The sequence below is a fragment of the Phodopus roborovskii genome, unplaced genomic scaffold, assembly GCF_943737965.1.
Source record: "Phodopus roborovskii unplaced genomic scaffold, PHOROB, whole genome shotgun sequence".
Lineage (NCBI taxonomy): Eukaryota > Metazoa > Chordata > Mammalia > Rodentia > Cricetidae > Phodopus > Phodopus roborovskii.
Window position 1 is genome coordinate 3,557,913 of NW_026126434.1, and position 18,008 is coordinate 3,575,920.

Below are 18,008 nucleotides of genomic sequence, written 5' to 3' on the forward strand. Positions count from 1 at the left end.
TTGCTGAGCATCCCTGTCCTTCAAGAGTTGTTAATGTGAATAGCTCTCTGAGAAGACTCCGGATCAAGCTAGATTGAATGCCTTCTGCTTCATTATAGACAGACTCACGGGTATCTACTGGATTCCAAGGGTTCCTGCTTCCCTATGCTGGAAATAGGTCATCACATACCCATGTACACCTATGTGTACACAGAGCCATACACAGATACACCTGAATTTATAGACAGATATACATACATATATACCTATACAGGTATCTGTATACACACATATGCATACATAACATACATACACAGATTCATGCATACACATACAAAAGCACATACTCACATACATATCCCCACATATATACACACATACCCATCTACACAGAGACATAACTGTACTCTCACACCCCTGTACACCTCCACATATATACACACAACCACACAAGGAGCTATGCAACTTTACATACACACACTCATACTCTCATCCATATACACCCTACACATATGTACATCTACACAGAGAGAGAGAGAGAGAGAGAGAGAGCCATACACACACATCCATCTGTAGTGCATACTTCCGCACACTCATACATGTATAGCCATGCCACACATACCTGTACTCACCCACACTTATATACCACACTCCCCCACACACCTGCTACATCCTAGACTGTGAATTCACAGAACAAGGAGGGCAGGCTTTCTCCTCTGCACCCAACCTTCTGAATGGAGTCTGGCATAACTTGGGCTCAGAACATTTGTCACCTATGAGATGACAGACAGAGCAGGCTGTGCTAGCCAGAGTCTGCCTACAACCCTGGAGGTGTTCTGTCATTGGCTGGCATGTCCTTGAGCCTCACTTTTGTCCTCTGTAAAATGCAAATGGCAGTGTTGCCTGAGGCAGGTGGTGAGAGCTGCCGCCCTGCTTGGCTCAGCCAGCCGTGAGAACTGTGTGAGAAGAGGCTAGTCTGGGCTTGGGGAAAGCTGGCTCCTAGGCCAGACTGCCTGTTTCTGACTGTAAAACCTGGTGGGCATCAGTGCCTGCTCTGGGCCTTGGTTTTCCCATCTGTAACCCTGAGACATTCGGTGTTAGCAGGGACATGTTTTTTTATAGTTAAGTCATTAGATATCTGTCAAACAGTGCTGGGTCAGTCACTGGGGCTCATGTGATCCCACAGAGTCACTAAAGCAAAGGCCGGTTTTATTGGACTTTCAAGTGCAATGTGTGTTGGTGTGTTGTCCCTAGCTCAGCAGTGGCTGTTGGGGGCAGGGCCTCCACAAGCCCTCCAGGGAACATGCCCCACCCAGGTGGGTCTGCAGATTGATTGTTGGGGGCTGGTAGCAGAAACTGGGTGAACACAGCAAGCACTTCCCTCCTTCTGTCTGCTCCAGAAACCTTTGTGGGGGGCAGGTTCCAGTAGGAATAGCGCCAGACACAATTAGGAGCCCTGCTGAGGGCTGAAAGGATGGAGTCTGCAGACCAGTGCTCTGGCCTTGGCCCCCAGTTCTTTCCCCTTCCCACCCCCCCCCTGTCCAAGTCTTCTTTTCTGCATCTGTGCAATGGGGCCAGTGAGAGGAGCCACCCTAGGGAGTCCTAGGAGTTATCTATCGAGAATACAATATTCAAGGAACCTGGCATGTCCTCTGGCCTCAATGTCCAGTGCTGGCACCAGAATTGATTATAATTTTAGTGGGTAACACCCTACCACTCCACCTCTCCGAAGCCCCCAACTGCCCCAAGACCCAGCCCCTGACTAGTAGTGGAGTGAAGAGGGGCTGGGCTTGCAGCAGGGTAGAGAGGACTCTGCATGAATCACTTGCTGTCCCAGAGGAGCCAGGGTCCCGCCTTCCTTTTGGCGCCTGGAAGAAGGCTCCTGTCAGAAGCACTAGCCAGCTCCAGCTAGCATGTTGTTAATGACGGGTGGAGTCAGGGTTGTCTGAACAGGGCACTATAGGAAGTGAAGACCCCCCCCCCTTCTGGCTCTAGCCATGGGGGAAGCAAAGGAGCAGGGACAGGAGTGGCAGGCAGGAGGAAGGGTGGTGTCAGGCCCAGTCTAATCTCCCCAGCTTGGTTGGAGACTGTCGCTGGGAATGCAGATGATAACCTAAACATCCTAATTACCAGGAAGCCATGGGCCCTCCTCCTATTGAGACCTGGGGCAGGCTGTTCCTCCTGCCTCCCTTCCCTTAGACTTCTCAGCAGAGGGCAGGAAGGGCCCCTGCTATTCAGACATGGTTTCAGGTGACCCCAGAAGCTTCCTACCCTTGACCCACGGGGTTTGCTTTATGGTGTCGTCCACCCAGCCATGCGCACCTCTTCCTGTGTGGGTGTTACATCTGAGTGTGTGACAGCCCCGAGTGATGTGTCTTCTCTCACAGTGCTGCCAGATGACTGGGATGTTCCTACACATCACCCTGTGCGTCAATAAACACTAGCCTATCCCTGCCTGACTCATCCAGCTGCTGGCCTATGCCCTGCTTGGAGTCAGGGCTGGTTCCAGTGTTGCTGTACACTGAGATTCCAAGCCCAAGGAAGGACACCTGAACAGTGGACTGTTACCCTTAACACCAGGTGTAGTGGGTATTTGCTGTGTGCCCTACATGTCACAGGACAGGGCAGAGTTAGGAAGGCAACAGTGATACTCTGTAGCAGCACCCATGAAGAAAACCTACATGAGATCATGTGTTGCTGGAGGTTCTTTCCCGCCAGGTCCCGCTGCCCTCAGCCCCAAATAAGCACATGGGCGCTATATTGGTTATAAAACTTTTGGCCAATGGCTAGGGCTTCTTACTGGCTAGTTCTGTCTTAATTAAAACTAATCTATGTATTTCTACATGGCCTTATCTTACCAGAGAACACCTGGCATGTCCTATCCTCCTTGTCTCTGCCTACCTTTCCCAGAATTCTCCTCATCTCCTAGTCCTGCCTATCTTCCTCTATTGACCAAACAGTGTTTTACTCATCAACCAATAAGAGAAATATATGTACAGAAGGATAGCCCATCAATCACCTGTAGGCTAAGATATTACCGGGTGACATTGGGCTGTCTGTGCTATGCATGTGTGAGGTACTCATTCATGGGTATTTGGCAGGTTTCAAAAATGGCCAGCAATGCCATGTGAGATGCTTGCTCCCCAACACCCTCACTCACAGTGCAGACTGTTACACCTGTAGTGTGCACACTTCTTGCTGTGAATGGGATTGGTTGTTTTCCCAAGTGCTGAATCACATTTACATTCCCTTTTCTGTGGCTTCATGCCATCTTTGAACCCATAATTTAAAAACTGGAACAGTCCAGCTTTCTTCCTTTTCAATCTCTAAGAGCAGTTTTTGGCTAATCAATTACAAATATTTTCTTTCTAGTTTGTTGTTTGTCTTTTAGCTAACATGAAATACTTGTGTATACTTTGTGATTTCTGGATACTTAGTTTAAAAGGACTCCAGTTGGGACCTTTTAAACATTTAAATAATAAAATGGAGTGAAAGCTCAGGTAGGTAGAGACTGGTCTGCTATTGTTGCTTTCCTAAAAACCCAGTGAAATAATACAAGGTTTCTTTGGTGTTTTGTTTGTTTAGACAGAAGCTCTTGAGGACAGAATAAGAAGTGGGAGAAAGTAGCAGAAAGGTGCTTTATAAAACAAATTTCTGAAGAGTAAGTAAAGCAGAAGTGGTAACTGTTTTAGCAAAGCATAGGGAACTACACAAAGCCCCCCCAAGGGAGAGGTAAGCTTTAAAAAGGAATTGTGTCTGCTTGCTTTCTTCTGCAAAACTCTCAGGGGTAGACAGAGGCTCAGCTCTTCCAGAGGACCTGAGTTAGATTCCCAGCACCCACACTGGGAAGTTCAAAACTGTCTGTAATTCTAGTTCCAGAGGAACTGACATCCTTTGGCCTCTATGAAAACCAGCAGATGCACATACATCCACATAAAGTTTAAAATTCATTAAAACTGTAGTCTTAGAGCACAACCCATGGTGGGACTGGGATATAAACTTCAGTGTTAAAACCAAGGTGTTGGTCTGGAGTCCTGTGCTGCAGCCAGAGCCTGGCTCCGCATCTTCACCTCACACACCTTGGCAAGTGCTAACAGAGATAAAAGTACTCAAAAACACACAACAGATGTGTCCATGGGACAAAACAGTTCACTGTGAAAAAGAAATGATCAAAAATAAGAAAGAGCTTTATGTTTTGGAGAATAATATATAGTAGAAGGTGTAAAATGACACAAAGCCTGGAAGATAATTCCGGGGGATCTTTCCCAGGGTAATGAAAAGATAAGATTGAAGGAAAGGGGCAGAAGGGGAGAGAGTAAATGGAGACATCGATGTTCAGAGAACTCAGCTTCAAAGATGAGGCAGAAAGAGGAGAGGAAAACCATCCAGCAAAATACTTCAGAACGCTACAATGAGCTAATCCTCGGCTTGCTGGAGCATCAAATGTGTGCCTGCTTGAATGAAAGAAATCTTAATAAAAGTACACAGCTGGGAGATGCTGGGACTTTGGAGACAAATAAATAAACAAATCCCAAAGTTCCACTACAAAGGGCTTTGTAATCAGTGTGCATCATTCTCAGATATAACATTGATACATGTAGCTAATGTAGTGGACCAATATCATCACAGTTTTGATGGGAAAATAAATTATGCTGTGTTGGTTTCTTTTCTCATCACTGTGACAAAATACCTGGCAGAAGTAACTTAGTAAAAAAGGGTTTGTTTTGGCTTACATTTCATCATGGTGGGGGAAAGTGTGGCAGAAGTCATGGCTTGTAGATGTTGCAGCAGGAGTTGGTGGTTGAGTAAGCACTCCGTACATAAGACAGCTAAAGCTTGGAAGAACCAAGCAACTCCCTTGAGGTCTGCAGCCAGCACACAGTGGGGCAGGCACTGCACTAGGCTCTTGCCAACATTTCTTCTAGCTCTTAGATGCTTAAGGATAAATACTGAACCAGGGACCCCAGATCCAGCCACCCAAAAGATGATGGCAAGGAAAGATGGTTTCCTTTGGGAAATGCATGCTGTAGTTCCTGGTGAGGGCCACCTAGAGTGCCACAGCTGAGTGACTTAAAGCAACAGAAACCATTTTTTTTTCTCCAGGCCTTGCAGACAAGAAGTCCATTAATAGCACTGGTCCCTTTGAGGAGTCTGGGAGATCTGCATTGGGCCTCTCATAGCTTCTGTTTATAGTCATCCAACCTTCACTCCAGTGTCTGCCTCCATCCCCACAGCCTTCTGTTCTGAGTCCCTTACAGGGACATCCATCCTTGGATTTAGAGCTCACTCTAACACAGAATTAGGTAATTTCAATATCCTTACCTTACATCTGAAAAGGAAAAAAAAAAAAAAAACATTCCAAATACAGTCATATACTGAAGTTCTGAGTGGGCTTGTACTTTTGAAGCCATAATCTAATATTGCACTAGAGAGCACAGAGCATAGAGGTGACAAGTGCCACCTCTGGTAACATATGTCAGGCCTGAGGCTCCTGCATGGTGGTGCTGTCTCCACATGCAGCAATCATGAAGCACACACTGTGTGACCCTGAGACCGCATGTTACTGGCAGCCAAGGTTTCTTCTCTGTCTGGGGCAGAGCACAGAGCACCAAGAATAAGGCTCTCTGTCTGAACTCACCTTGGAAGGAACATCCTAACGTGTGTCCACGGTCCGTAGGCAGACCTTCCGGGTCTCTGTTCTCAGAAGCCAGATGTGCAACCATGACGAGGATGTGCCATTCTCCTCAGGTTGTCCCTGAGTGGTCAGACAAGACATCCTCTTCCCTTTCCTCTTCATTAATCGTTTCCCCTTAGTATACAAACTAACAGGTTTCCTTGTGACATTCATACATATATAGCATTACATTTTGTTCCTGTTTACCCCTTGCTGCCCTCCTGTCTTCCCTCTTCTCTTGGCTGGCTCCCATGATCCACCGCCCCTGTCCAAATAGGCCTACCTCCACTTTTACATCACATGTTCCATTACTCTCTCTTATTTCCCTCTCTCTTTTTAAACCTCTTCCCTCACTCTCTTTTCATCAATATGCATATATATGCATATACATACATATATTTAAATGTAGGACTCTGTAAGTGGAAACTATAATATTTATCTTTTCTAAGTATGATTTGCTTCACTTGACAGCTGATCTCTCCAGTTCCATCCCTTTTCCTACAGATGTTATAATCTCATATTTCCTTATGGCTGGATAAAACCCCACTGTGTCTGTAGACCACATTTTTTTTACCCAGTTGTCCGTTGGTGGATATCTTGGCTCTCATGACTAGTGCAGTAATAAATAAGTCATTCATGGATAATACCAAGAGAAAGTGCTGAGCTGTATGGCGGTTGGAGGGTTGTGCTAGCACACCATCTACGCAGAGCCAGCAGTCCCTGAGGACACATCTCCACCATCTAGAATGTTCCTGGCTGACCCCTGAGACTCCTCTCTCCCAAGAATGTTCTTTAAGGTCACTGGTTGTTAGCAGGGTGACCAAATAACCTGCAACTTGAAAGAAACTATTCCAATAACCAAATACTAGCTCTTTCTTGTGTCTCAGAGTCCATCTTGTCTCGAGCAATCGAAGTGAGAATTTTGCCTGCAGCCATTCCTCCCTTTCATGAAAGGATCAGGGAGCCTAATGTAGCCATCCATGGGAATCCTAGCAGTCTCTCACCTCCCCTAGGCTGATGATGTTCCCTTTTTACATGTTCTGCCCCCAGAATTCTTTTGGGATGTTGCTCTGACAGAGTCCTTGACAGAAACATCCGAAGGGAGGAGGGAGGTGGGGTAGGGGAAGGAAGGGAGGAAGAGAGAGGGAGGCAGGGAGGGAGGGAAAAACAAAGGATCATGGGTTTGTTTAGGCTCACAGTTTGAGGGCACAGCCTATGGTGGCAGGAACAGCTTGTAGTTATGGCATCAGAAACATCAGACTGCTTGCTCTGCAGATCCAGAATCAGAGAAAGGGGAATCCTGGCCCTTTCCATATGTCTCCTTCTTCCCAATTTTTCCTATGCCAAGACTAGTGCCCATGAGATGGCACTGCCCACATTTGGGATGTATCTCCCATCAGTTAATCCTCTCTGGAAGGCTCTCTCAGACACTCAGACACTCTCAAAGGTGTGCTTCACTAGTGCCCTCGGGTGACAAAATTAACCTTCACATTGGTGGACCGGGCTTCTGTAAAGGAAGTGGGCCATATGTCTCGAGAGAACGTGGGCATTCTCTAAGCAGACAGGCCTAGGATATGGGCCAGGCAGAGGCCCAGGCTACCTGGCTCTTAGCCATTGCCGTACACATCATGTCCTTGGGAATTACCTTCTATAGACTCGTTTTCATCATCTGAACAAAGAGGACAGTGATCACTCTGTGTTGTTAGGGTGGTGGGACAGCACATTGTCTACACCTAACACAGTTCCTGGACCTAAGTGTTGTCCCTCAGAGTCAGCCCCTACCTCTGGGACTGCTGTCATGTCTGCTTTACATGGCATTGTGATCTTGGCATGTGCTGTTCCCCATATAGAACACCCTCACTCAGATCCTCCACACTTTATCCTGTTTCTAGCTCAGCCTCTGGAAACATCTCCAGGGTCACCCCCACAAAGAAAAAATAATTGCCAATACATCTACTGAGCAACTATCCACTTCACCCTGGGGATATCCCTAGAAACTATATTATCCACCATGACGGATGAGGAAACTGAGACTCAGGGACCATGGTCATCCCCTGAATGATGCCTAGAACATATGCCCACACTGCTATCCATCACTCAAGCTGACGTCATGAGTCTGCCTTCCTCCAGCCTGCCGAGAGCTTCAGCTGTGAGGCCATCATGTGACTTCTGCATCTTGGCATCCCAGGAGGACAAGGCCATGCTTTATCCCCTCCAGCCCCAGGTCCTGAGAACACAGTCCAAGCTCAAAGAACACTAGCTGACCTACTCTGCTGCCTCCTCTACTCCCTGAGGTTCAGAGCATCCAAAGTTCCAGGCAGTAAAGTATTTCCAAGGCTGTTGAAGGAAAAAAACAAAACAAAACAACAAACAAAATATAGCATTTGATTCTGTAATAAGTGGAAGGGGGTTTTCAAAAGCAAAGTCCAGCCAGCTGCCTTCCTTCCTATCAGCCCATCTGTAGTTTGTTTTCCCAAATTTTAAGTTTCTTAAATGGTCTGGTTTATAAATCTTTGTGTTTTATGCTCAGCTATAAAACCAAGCAGGGTTACTGATGGAGGCTTGTGGCTATGGAAATAATGAAGAAAGCTACGTCACCCAGGTCTATTAGGATGTGAGGGTGAGGCATGGCCCCCTGATGCTCTGTGTTCCAGGATAGCCTGAATCAGCACCAGCCTGGACCCAGCCCTGAGAGTGAGAAGTCTGGGTTCTTAGCTGCAACAGAGCTGCCCTGTATTGGGGAGAGCTACATCAGGGAGGTGTCCTGTATGGGAGGGTCCCTGCATGGAAGGAGCTCTCCATGTGAGGGAGGTGCTGCAAGGTAATGTCCTGTGGGAGGAGCCTTTATGCAGGGGTCCCACAGGCAGGAAGTATACTCACTGTGTATCGCTGAGCCCTGGGAGCTCCATTTCACAGAACAAGCTGGCTTTTTAAAGCTTAAGGGAAAATTATTGAAAAAAATAATTGCAAGGGCTAGCCAGCCTGTCCAGTCATCCTTCAGGGACCAGCAGCTGGGATATTCACATTCATTGGAACACACAAACACACACACACACACACACACAAACACACACACACACACACACCATAGGAAAGTCCCAAGTGACACACAGAAAGGTCTGGGCGCATAAGGCAGAGAGGTACATGGGGTCCTGGGAAGGGCTGTGGCCACTGTCACACACATAGGACAGCAGAGTGTCAATGACTGAGGCAGTCATTGGGTGCTGTTTCTGAGAGCTTGGTGCATGGGCTGTTATGCTGTTATGCTGTCTATAGAAACTTCTGAGGTTCAGCCTCCTTTGATAACTATCCAGCTAACCCCACTAAGGACAGAACTTGCTGGAGGTCACACAGAGGCGGGTCAGAAGCAGAGTCAGGGCTACACCAAACTTGTGCTCTTTCTGTTTCCCTCTGAGCTTTTCAGACGGGATATGCATCGGTATTCGGTATAAGCTAGGATAGTTTTCCTTAGGTTTGTAATGATTTTCTCTGATTCATACCTTAAACCGTTCTCATTCACTTTCTGTTGCTATGCTGACCAAAAGCATCTTGGAGAGGAAGTGGTTTCTTTGGCTTATACCGTCATATCACAGTTCATCATTGAGGAAAGTCAAGGCATTAACTAGAGCAAGGCAGGAACGTGGAGGTCAGAACTGACAGAAACCATGGAGGGGTACTACTTACTGTCTCGCTCCTTGTGGCTTGCTTAATCTGCATTTTTAAAAATAAATTTTTATTTTAATTAAAAACTGTCTTATGTTACATAACAGTCCCAGTTCCCTCTCCCTCCCATCCTTCCATGCCCCCTACCTACCCTCATCGGCTCCCCAGGGAGGGTGAGGCATCCCATGGGGGAGCATCAAAGTCGCCACATCAATTTGTGTTCTTACACTTCCCAGAACCATGTACCTAGAGGTGGGCTCTGCCCACTAAACATTAACTAAGAAAATGCCCCAGGCTTGCCTGCAGACCAGTGTTATGGAGTATTTCTTTTCCCCAGCTAAGATCCTCTCTTCCCAGATGACACTAGCTTATGTCAAGTTGAAAAAAAAAAAAAAAAAAAAAAACAAACAAACAAACAAACAAAAAAAAAACCTAAGCACATAGCCTGTACTCGTGGAAGGCACTAGAAATGGCGGGTTTTAACTGCCATTCTGCAGCTGGAGCCCTCTTAAGTAACTTGCTCCTACTTGGGTAACCTCCATTCCCATTGTGTCAAGGTTTTACATGGTACACTCCTCTCCCAGACCTGCTTTTCCTCTATTTGTATGGCTGAGGCCCTCTTGTACAGTGACCTTGAGGAGTCTTCTGCTCCCCTTGTCCTAGTATTCACTGTCACTTGAGTGGGGGTCAGAGCTATGAGAAGCTAGCTAGATCTTTCTCGTGTGTGTGTGTGTGTGTGTGTGTGTGTGTGTATGCGTGTGTATGTGTATGTGCATATGTGTTTGTGTGTATGCTTATGTGTATGTGTGTGTATGCATGTGTGTATGTGTATATGTGCGTGTATGTGTGTGTATGCATATGTGTATGTGTGTGTATGTGTGTATAAGTGTATGTGTGTGCATATGTGTGTACATTTGGGTTATCACGTGTGTGTACGTATAATAGAATCTTATTTACTTTATTTGTCTTAAAATGTAGTCTTATGTTTGAACACAGAGCTTGCCGATTGGCTAGACTGACAGTGAGTCCTAGGGATCCTCCTTCCAAGTGGTGGGTTTGCAGTCAGGCACCATTGGGCCCAGTCTTTTTGATGTGGGTGCTGAGGACTAAACCCGGGGCCTCACATTTATGTGAAGAACACTTTAGTGGCTTTGCATCTCTCTAGCCCTGCGGACTGTCCTCCGAGAGAGCCAGACAATCGATTGTCCCGACTCAGCTCAGATCACAAGAGATTGAAGTTTTTCTCAAATAAAGTTAAAAATAGTTACTCACAAAGCGTTGCAGCTTAAGGATCTGAGTGTCCATTGGTTCAGCTCAATGACCACTTATTAGCAACCTCCTGGGCCCAGGCTCAGTGTGGTCTCAGAGGGACATAGAGATGCATGAATGGTATACAGTGACCATCCCTGCCCTGTGAACTTACTCTGTTTCCTGACCTTTTAGTAAGACTTGGGATGTGCAGAATTCAGCTTGGGCCTCCCATCCCTAGTGTATTATTCTGAGCTGGAAGGATTCTGGCTGGACTCAGGAAGGATTTGGATATATCCCATCACCTCCAGCAGAGAGTTAGCCTGTCTCCAGAGCTGAATCTTCCCAGCAAATGATATGACTCTTTTCATAGTCCACAGCACCCCTCTGTTGGAACAGTCCCTAAGTTTATTTCATGGGAAGGAAAGAGCACAAGCCATACTCCTGCTTTTATCTGTCCATGTGACACTGAGCAGGTCACTAGTTCAGCTTCCTCTGTTGTCAAATTGCAGTGACAATTCTTGCCTGCACATCTCACAGGAAGCATTGTATATTAGGCAACTAGAGGAGGGGAAGAGTTTATTTTGGCTTAAGGTTTCAGAGAGTTATGAGTCCATCATGGTGGAGAAATGTGGCAGCTGGTGACAAAAACCGAGACATGAACAAGAACCTGAGAGCTCACGTCCTCAACTGCAAGCATGAAGGACAGAGGGATCCCTGGGAGTAAGGCAAAGATTTAAGCTCTCAAAGCCTGCCCTAGTCATATACTTCCTCCAGCAAGGCTGCACCCCACAACCCTCCTCCTACCCCCTCCAAACAATGCCACCAACTGAGAACCAGGTGTTTAGATACTGGAGTCTATGGGGGACATTTCAACACTATGCCTTAGTTCCATAAGAGGACATTCTTAAGTATGTAGGCCAAGCTATAAAGCACTACTCCAACTTATAATAAATTATTAAAATCACTAACTGCATTCTGGAGGGGAACCTTGAATTTAATTTCTGGGGTCATGGAAACTTTTCTTGAATTCTTATAATGAAGCCCACAGAAACAAGGCTGGCATTGAGTTGATGGGACTTGGGGAGTCAGCAGAGGGGACCAGTTTGGGAAAGCTTGCTCAGCATGTGGAACTCCAGTCATCAGGTCCCCCCAAAGCCAGGCCCTCCCCTTGAAACTGGATGGTCTTCCCTAAGAGGATCCAAGTTTATACCAAAGCAAAATTCAAGAACAGTTGTCTTCATTGCAAAAAACAAAATATATATTAGGCCTCCTTCTAAACATCCACTCTCTGAGGTCATGTAAGAGTTTGAAAACCAGTCAGACAGAGATAATAGAGTCAGTTAAGTTGGGTCTGAAATGACAAGAGGTAACAATGGAAGTTTATGTTACACACTACACTTCAGGAGCCTACATGTTGTGCATAGAATAAATCTACCTGTTATCTCTTCTTTCCTCATGGGATCACACACATTAGAAGCAAACTTTATGGGACATGTGGATAGCATCTTATGCAGAGCATTGACTTCACAAACAGGGATGGTCATAACTTGGGCACTGGCTTGTTTGAATGCTGTAGACACTGGGCATGGTGATGAAGATGGACAACATAACAGTTTCTGCCTTCAGACAACTACTGTCTGAAGAAAGTGACCAACTAGAGAAGGAAGGGTTGTCTCACCATGAGTTGCAGTGAGTGGTGGAAACCTGTCGCTCCCTACTGCTTGGCATCATCAGGTCTAGTTTCCTGACATTGAGTGGGGGAGTCAGGGAGGGTTGTTGGACTAGATGACTACAAAGTTCAATCTTGGAGATCACAGTCAAGACAAATTGAAGGGCCAGAGTAGAATGTGTGACAGGAGGAGGCCTCAGGTGGAGTGAACCAAGCTTTGCCTGGGACCTGAAATTATCTAGCATGGCTGGGGAGAGGTGAGCTAGGACCATATCAGGCAGGCCCCATTAACTGAGTCTTAGAGTTTGGATCAATGCAGACCCACCATTGGGCCAATGCATTTTCAGGGAAGACCCCCACATTCTCAGTTCCTAGGTGCAGCAGTACTGAGGAGCCATGTAACCTGGGACAGGAAACTATATACAAATACAGAGTGTGCCCCACCCCATAGACTACTCATTTGAAAGAAGGATTTGGGGAATTGGATTAAGAAATTCTACATACAGGGCTGGAGAGATGGCTCTGCAGATAAGAGCACGGACTGCTCTTCCTGAGGATCCAGGTTCTATTTCCAGCACTCATGTGGTAGTTCACAACCATCTGCAACTCCAGTTCCAGGGGATTCCACCATGTCCATGGTACACAGGCATGCATGCAGGCAAAACACCCTTATGTACACACAAAAGAAAACACCCTTATGTACACACAAAAGAAATAACTTAAGTAAAATAAATTCTCAATATAGCTTTCCTCCCAACATGCCTAAGGTATATTTGTACTCTCAGGTTCCAGGAAGCCTTATTATAATAAAGCATAGATTGAAACTGTGTCCCCCCCCCCATAGCATTTTTAAATCCCTATGAAACATTGCAAGGGTTGGGTAGCCATGCTTCCAACCAGAGCCTTCTCTGCACAGAAAGTATTGGGGTTACAGGGTTGGAGGCTGGGGCATACTCCTGCCTTGGGGAAGAAACTGTGACTGTTTCTGGGCAGATGGGTGAGTGCTGATCCTGGCAACATGGACCTCATTGTTACCAGTTGCACGCAGCCAGCCCTATCCACTCTATCTAAAGTGCTTGTCAAAATGCATGGTCATGGCTGCTGCTGGCACAGATTCTGCTAATGACTTCAAACCAGCAGATGAAATCAGAAAAGTTCCCTGAACTCAGTATCAGCCCTTAGTCTCTTCCCTGGGCGGGGGAGGGATGTTGCTGTCCAAAGAGATCTGTGTGCTTTGGTTCCCCTGCCTCTTGGTTCAGACCTCATACAGAGGCCAGAGGTTCCCAAAACAGTTGGAATGGACCTGGGGACTGGGATCTCAAAGGAGAGACCCTGGAGGAAGTGCTGGGTTGACCAGACCATCTCTTCAGATGCTGTCTGAGTCAGTTCCAGACTCTGAGCCAGAGCCAACTGAAGAGCACAACATAGGCACCCTTCCTGTGCACACTTACATGGGTGCTTTTAAGCCTTGACAAGCCTATCTGAATTCTTATGTGCACCCTCCCAGGGTGAGTTTTGTGAAGCCTTCTTGATGTCAGCAGAACTTCCCTCCCCAGTCCTGGCACAGCTCATCTGAAGCCTCAAGGGTTGCCCTCGACTCTACACAAAGAGAGATCAGCCGTATGCTATGAGCCAAACCTTTCCTGTTACAACCGTGACCTCTAGAGTGTCATCTTTCCAGTAGAGACATTCTCCCTCTGGCTCATTAACCAATATTACCTGCTTCCATTCATTCAGTCTGCAGATATGAACATCCTAGGGAACATCCTAGGCACTCGGAAGAGCTAATCATGGACAAAGCAGACAGGCACTGCTCTCGTAGGTCAGGTGACAGGAAAATGAAAGTCAAAGATGATGTGGCGTGCAGAATCCTGCTCTCAGTCCTTAGGGTTTTCACTGGGGATGGATGCAGACACAAACAACTAATGTCTTGTTTTGGAGGAGTAGAAACCCACCCAGTCTAGCTCAGCAGGCAAAGGCTAGGTATAACATGAAAAATAAAAGACCCAGAGACTGATAATGGGGTTCAAGGTTCAAACTAAAGATCAGAGAAGCAAGGCAGGCAGCCTTTATCTCTTACCTCTACCTTAGACCAAAAGGACGATCCACTGAAACTAAGATGGCAATCCCAGACTGCTATGCTCTCCTCAACAATGCTCTCGGAGACTCAGGCTCCACATGAGAACCTTTGGTTCTTGCTTTTATACCTCCCTAGTGCTGGGATTAAAGATGTGCGATCCCAAGTGCCAAGATCATCTTGGTGTAAGCAGTCTCTCTTTAGGACTGATTCAATTTCGTGTAGCTCAGTATGGCCTTGAACTAACAGAGACCCATCTACCTCTACCTCACAAGTGGTGGGATTAAAAGGTGTGGACCACCACCACCTGGTTTCTATAGCCAACTGGTGTGACTGACTTCACTTCCTGTACCCTCAGGCAAGCTTTAATAAATCATAAATAATATATCACCACAGCCATGGAGTTGGGAGGCAAATGTTAGGAGTCAGATATGCTGTAGAAATTTAGGGCAGCAGTTAACTCCAATAGCCATCTTGTCCTCATCTGCTCCCTCTCCATCCGGCTACATTTCTGTGTTCCCTTCTAAGAAAAGGTAGCTTCATTAGCACTAAACATGGGCGCACAAAAAAGGGCAGCAGAGTTGGGTGAACACAAAAGATGTTAGAGCTACAAGGCAAGGAGGTCGCACCCAGTGGAAAGAGGCAAGCTTTCTGTGGAAGTTTGCCCTGGGCCTCAGCTAGAGGGGACTTACAAACTTGATGAAAACCTGTGCAGAGCATTGGGGGGAAGGTGCTGGTTGCTTTCCTTTTGCTACGCTACCCCTCTGCCCATAGATGTTTGTAGCTGGGTTTCTCAAAGTGGATAGGATTCTTCTGAGTCCCCTAGCCTTACTCATAGATGTAAGCAGCTCATGAGGCAGGGCCAAGGGAGGGACAAGGGGAGTAGAACCTCAGCTAGTGAAGGCTAGGACCAGTTTGGGACTAAATGAGAGAAGGGCTACCCAGTGAGGACCGGAAAGCCACAAATGGGGATCCATGCAAGTAGCCTGAAGATGTGACATCCACCTACTTGCTATTGACCTTGGTGTGAAGCCATCTGGTTACAGGTGCTTTGACCAAAAGTCAGGGCAGAGGCAGTAGCCGGTGACACTGACAGCTGGTTAATCACTAGTGTCAAGCAATCTGTGTTTGTTGGGGTTCTCCACGTTGAGTGAGACACAATCTTCCTGTTGGTCATATGTGAAAAGCTGCTGAGTGCTGTTATTAGAGAACACTGGGCCAGGGCCCTTGGAGCAGGTGGGACAAGCTATATTTCTTGTGTATCTGGGGTTCTTGGAGGGAACATGGACAACAGAATTGAATGCAATCACTCAGTCACCTCAGTCTGACAAGCATATTTCTCCTACTTCAGTGAAGATGTCTGATACATATGGCAAGGGTCTTACACACTTTGCTTGACCCCGAAGGCCGTGAAAGAGGCATGCCACCACATGTACCTCACCATGACCCGGGGGTCTGTGATAGGTCCTAGGACAGATTCATGGCACGTCTGGGGTTTTCTGCAGGGGCACAGGCACTCATACAAAGAGGATAGCCTGCCCCAGGCACTTTCAGAGCATATCCTGGAGTCTAATTGCCCCTGTGACATAGCCAGAAAGGACAAGCATCCTCAGGGATGGACTGCTGGCCGAGCGGACACCTACCACTATGTGTAGTAGATCTGGTCTTGAGGGGTCATCTGAATGGAGTGATGATAACAGATCTGGAGTTCAATGACTTGGACACATGACCCATGTAGATAGCTTACTGTATTCAGCAACATTCAGACACTCTGGGTCTTGCTTTGATCGTTTCTAAATTGGGATGCTGTGTGTCCCAGTGACTCTGTAATAGGGAATACACAAGATAACACAAAAATGCCTGTGAACTGCAAGTGCTGGGCATTATTGTTATGACAAGCATGGGTTTAAGGCTGGAAGTCTTTGTTCTTAGGTTAAACCAAAGAAACTAGCTTGTAATTGTCATAGCCAGCCACATCAAGATCTGTGGATAGCACTGACTGTTCCAGCAGTAGCCCTGCTGGTGATATAAGCTAACTTTCTTACACTGTAATGTGGTTTAGACTCAAGATGTTTAAACTTCATGGTCATAATCCCCAGGACTTTTCACCTTAGAGGCTCAGTGGTTTTCTAATTTACTAGGCTTCCTGAGAGGATGCAGTCTGGCAGTCAGGCTCCCACATGTAGGTGGACGTTGTTCCTCCTGAGCAGAGTAGGAGTAAAAAAGCCCATGCTCTGGTGTTGGAGAGCTAAAAGAACCAGGACAGGAGAAGGAAGGTGATGTCAGCCAGTCAGGAGGAATGGCCTTGAGGGCTTGTAGTGCTGAGAGTGTGCTGTGGGCTGCAGCCCTTGGTGGCTGTACTGACCGCATTGACAGGGTGACTTGGCATCTGGAGCTCCTCCCAGCTAACACAGGGTATCCTCTTCCACTGCAGATTGTGTTCCGGAAGATCAGTGATGTGAAACGAGAAGAGGAGGAGCGGATGAAACGGAAGAATGAAGCCCCTCTCATCCTGCCTCCTGACCACCCTGTCAGGAGACTGTTCCAAAGGTTCCGCCAGCAGAAAGAGGCCAGGCTGGCAGCAGAGCGAGGGGGCCGGGACCTGGATGACCTGGATGTAGAGAAGGGCAATGCCCTTACAGACCATACCTCAGCCAACCATAGCCTGGTAAAGGCCAGCGTAGTCACAGTGAGGGAGAGCCCTGCCACACCTGTGTCCTTCCAGGCGGCCTCTGCCTCCACAGTGTCAGACCATGCCAAGCTGCATGCGCCAGGGTCTGAGTGCCTAGGTCCCAAAGCAGGCAGTGGCGATTGTGCCAAGCGCAAAGGCTGGACCCGCTTCAAAGATGCTTGCGGGAAGGGTGAGGACTGGAACAAGGTATCCAAGGCAGAGTCCATGGAGACCCTGCCAGAGAGGACAAAGGCATCAGGAGAGGCCACACTGAAGAAGACAGACTCCTGTGACAGCGGCATCACCAAGAGCGATCTGCGCCTTGACAATGTGGGTGAGGCCAGGAGTCCCCAGGACCGCAGCCCCATCTTGGCCGAGGTCAAGCATTCTTTCTACCCCATCCCTGAGCAGACATTGCAGGCCACAGTTCTGGAGGTAAAGCATGAGCTGAAGGAGGACATAAAGGCCCTGAATGCCAAAATGACCACCATTGAGAAGCAACTTTCTGAGATACTCAGGATACTCATGTCGAGAGGGCCGGCCCAGTCTCCTGAGGAGATGTGTGAGATTTCCAGGCCTCAGTCCCCAGAGTCAGACAGAGACATTTTTGGAGCAAGCTGAGAGGACCATTTCAAAACAAACAAAAGTCAAAGACAAACGCCTGCCCCCTTGCCCTTGACACCCCTCACCACACCGCCCACATGACCAACAATTTTCAAAGTAAGCTTTTCCTGACGGGAAGTCAGAGTGGGACCAAGGGGCATAGGTGTGGCTGTGTGGTCCCTGGAAAACATGAGCAGGATCATGGTCAGGGGCTCACCCTGCAAGATGACAGCTGCATCTCAACAACTACTGAGAGTTGGGGAAGCAGGGGCATGCCGTCTGTCTAAAGAGCATTTCCTTTAAAATGTTTAGCTGATGTGATATTTATAAAAGATTAAAACTACCAGAAAAGGGGCAGCAGCCACGTAGAGACTGGTGGGAGAGCCCCAGGATCCCTGGAGAATAGACCCAATTGGTCTTC

The 18,008-nt window shown here is 47.3% G+C and overlaps 1 protein-coding gene across 2 annotated transcripts in view; it reads left to right on the top strand.

The window, feature by feature from the left end:
- Positions 1 to 17,780, top strand: part of Kcnh1 (potassium voltage-gated channel subfamily H member 1) — a 263,443-nt gene extending 245,663 nt beyond the window's left edge. For both annotated transcript variants that reach the window (XM_051186665.1, XM_051186666.1), the window contains exon 11: positions 16,748 to 17,780. In XM_051186665.1, coding sequence (XP_051042622.1) covers positions 16,748 to 17,605 — 858 coding nt within the window. In that variant the 3' untranslated portion in view covers positions 17,606 to 17,780. The remainder of the gene's footprint in view (positions 1 to 16,747) is intronic.
- The last annotated feature ends 228 nt before the right edge of the window (positions 17,781 to 18,008 follow it).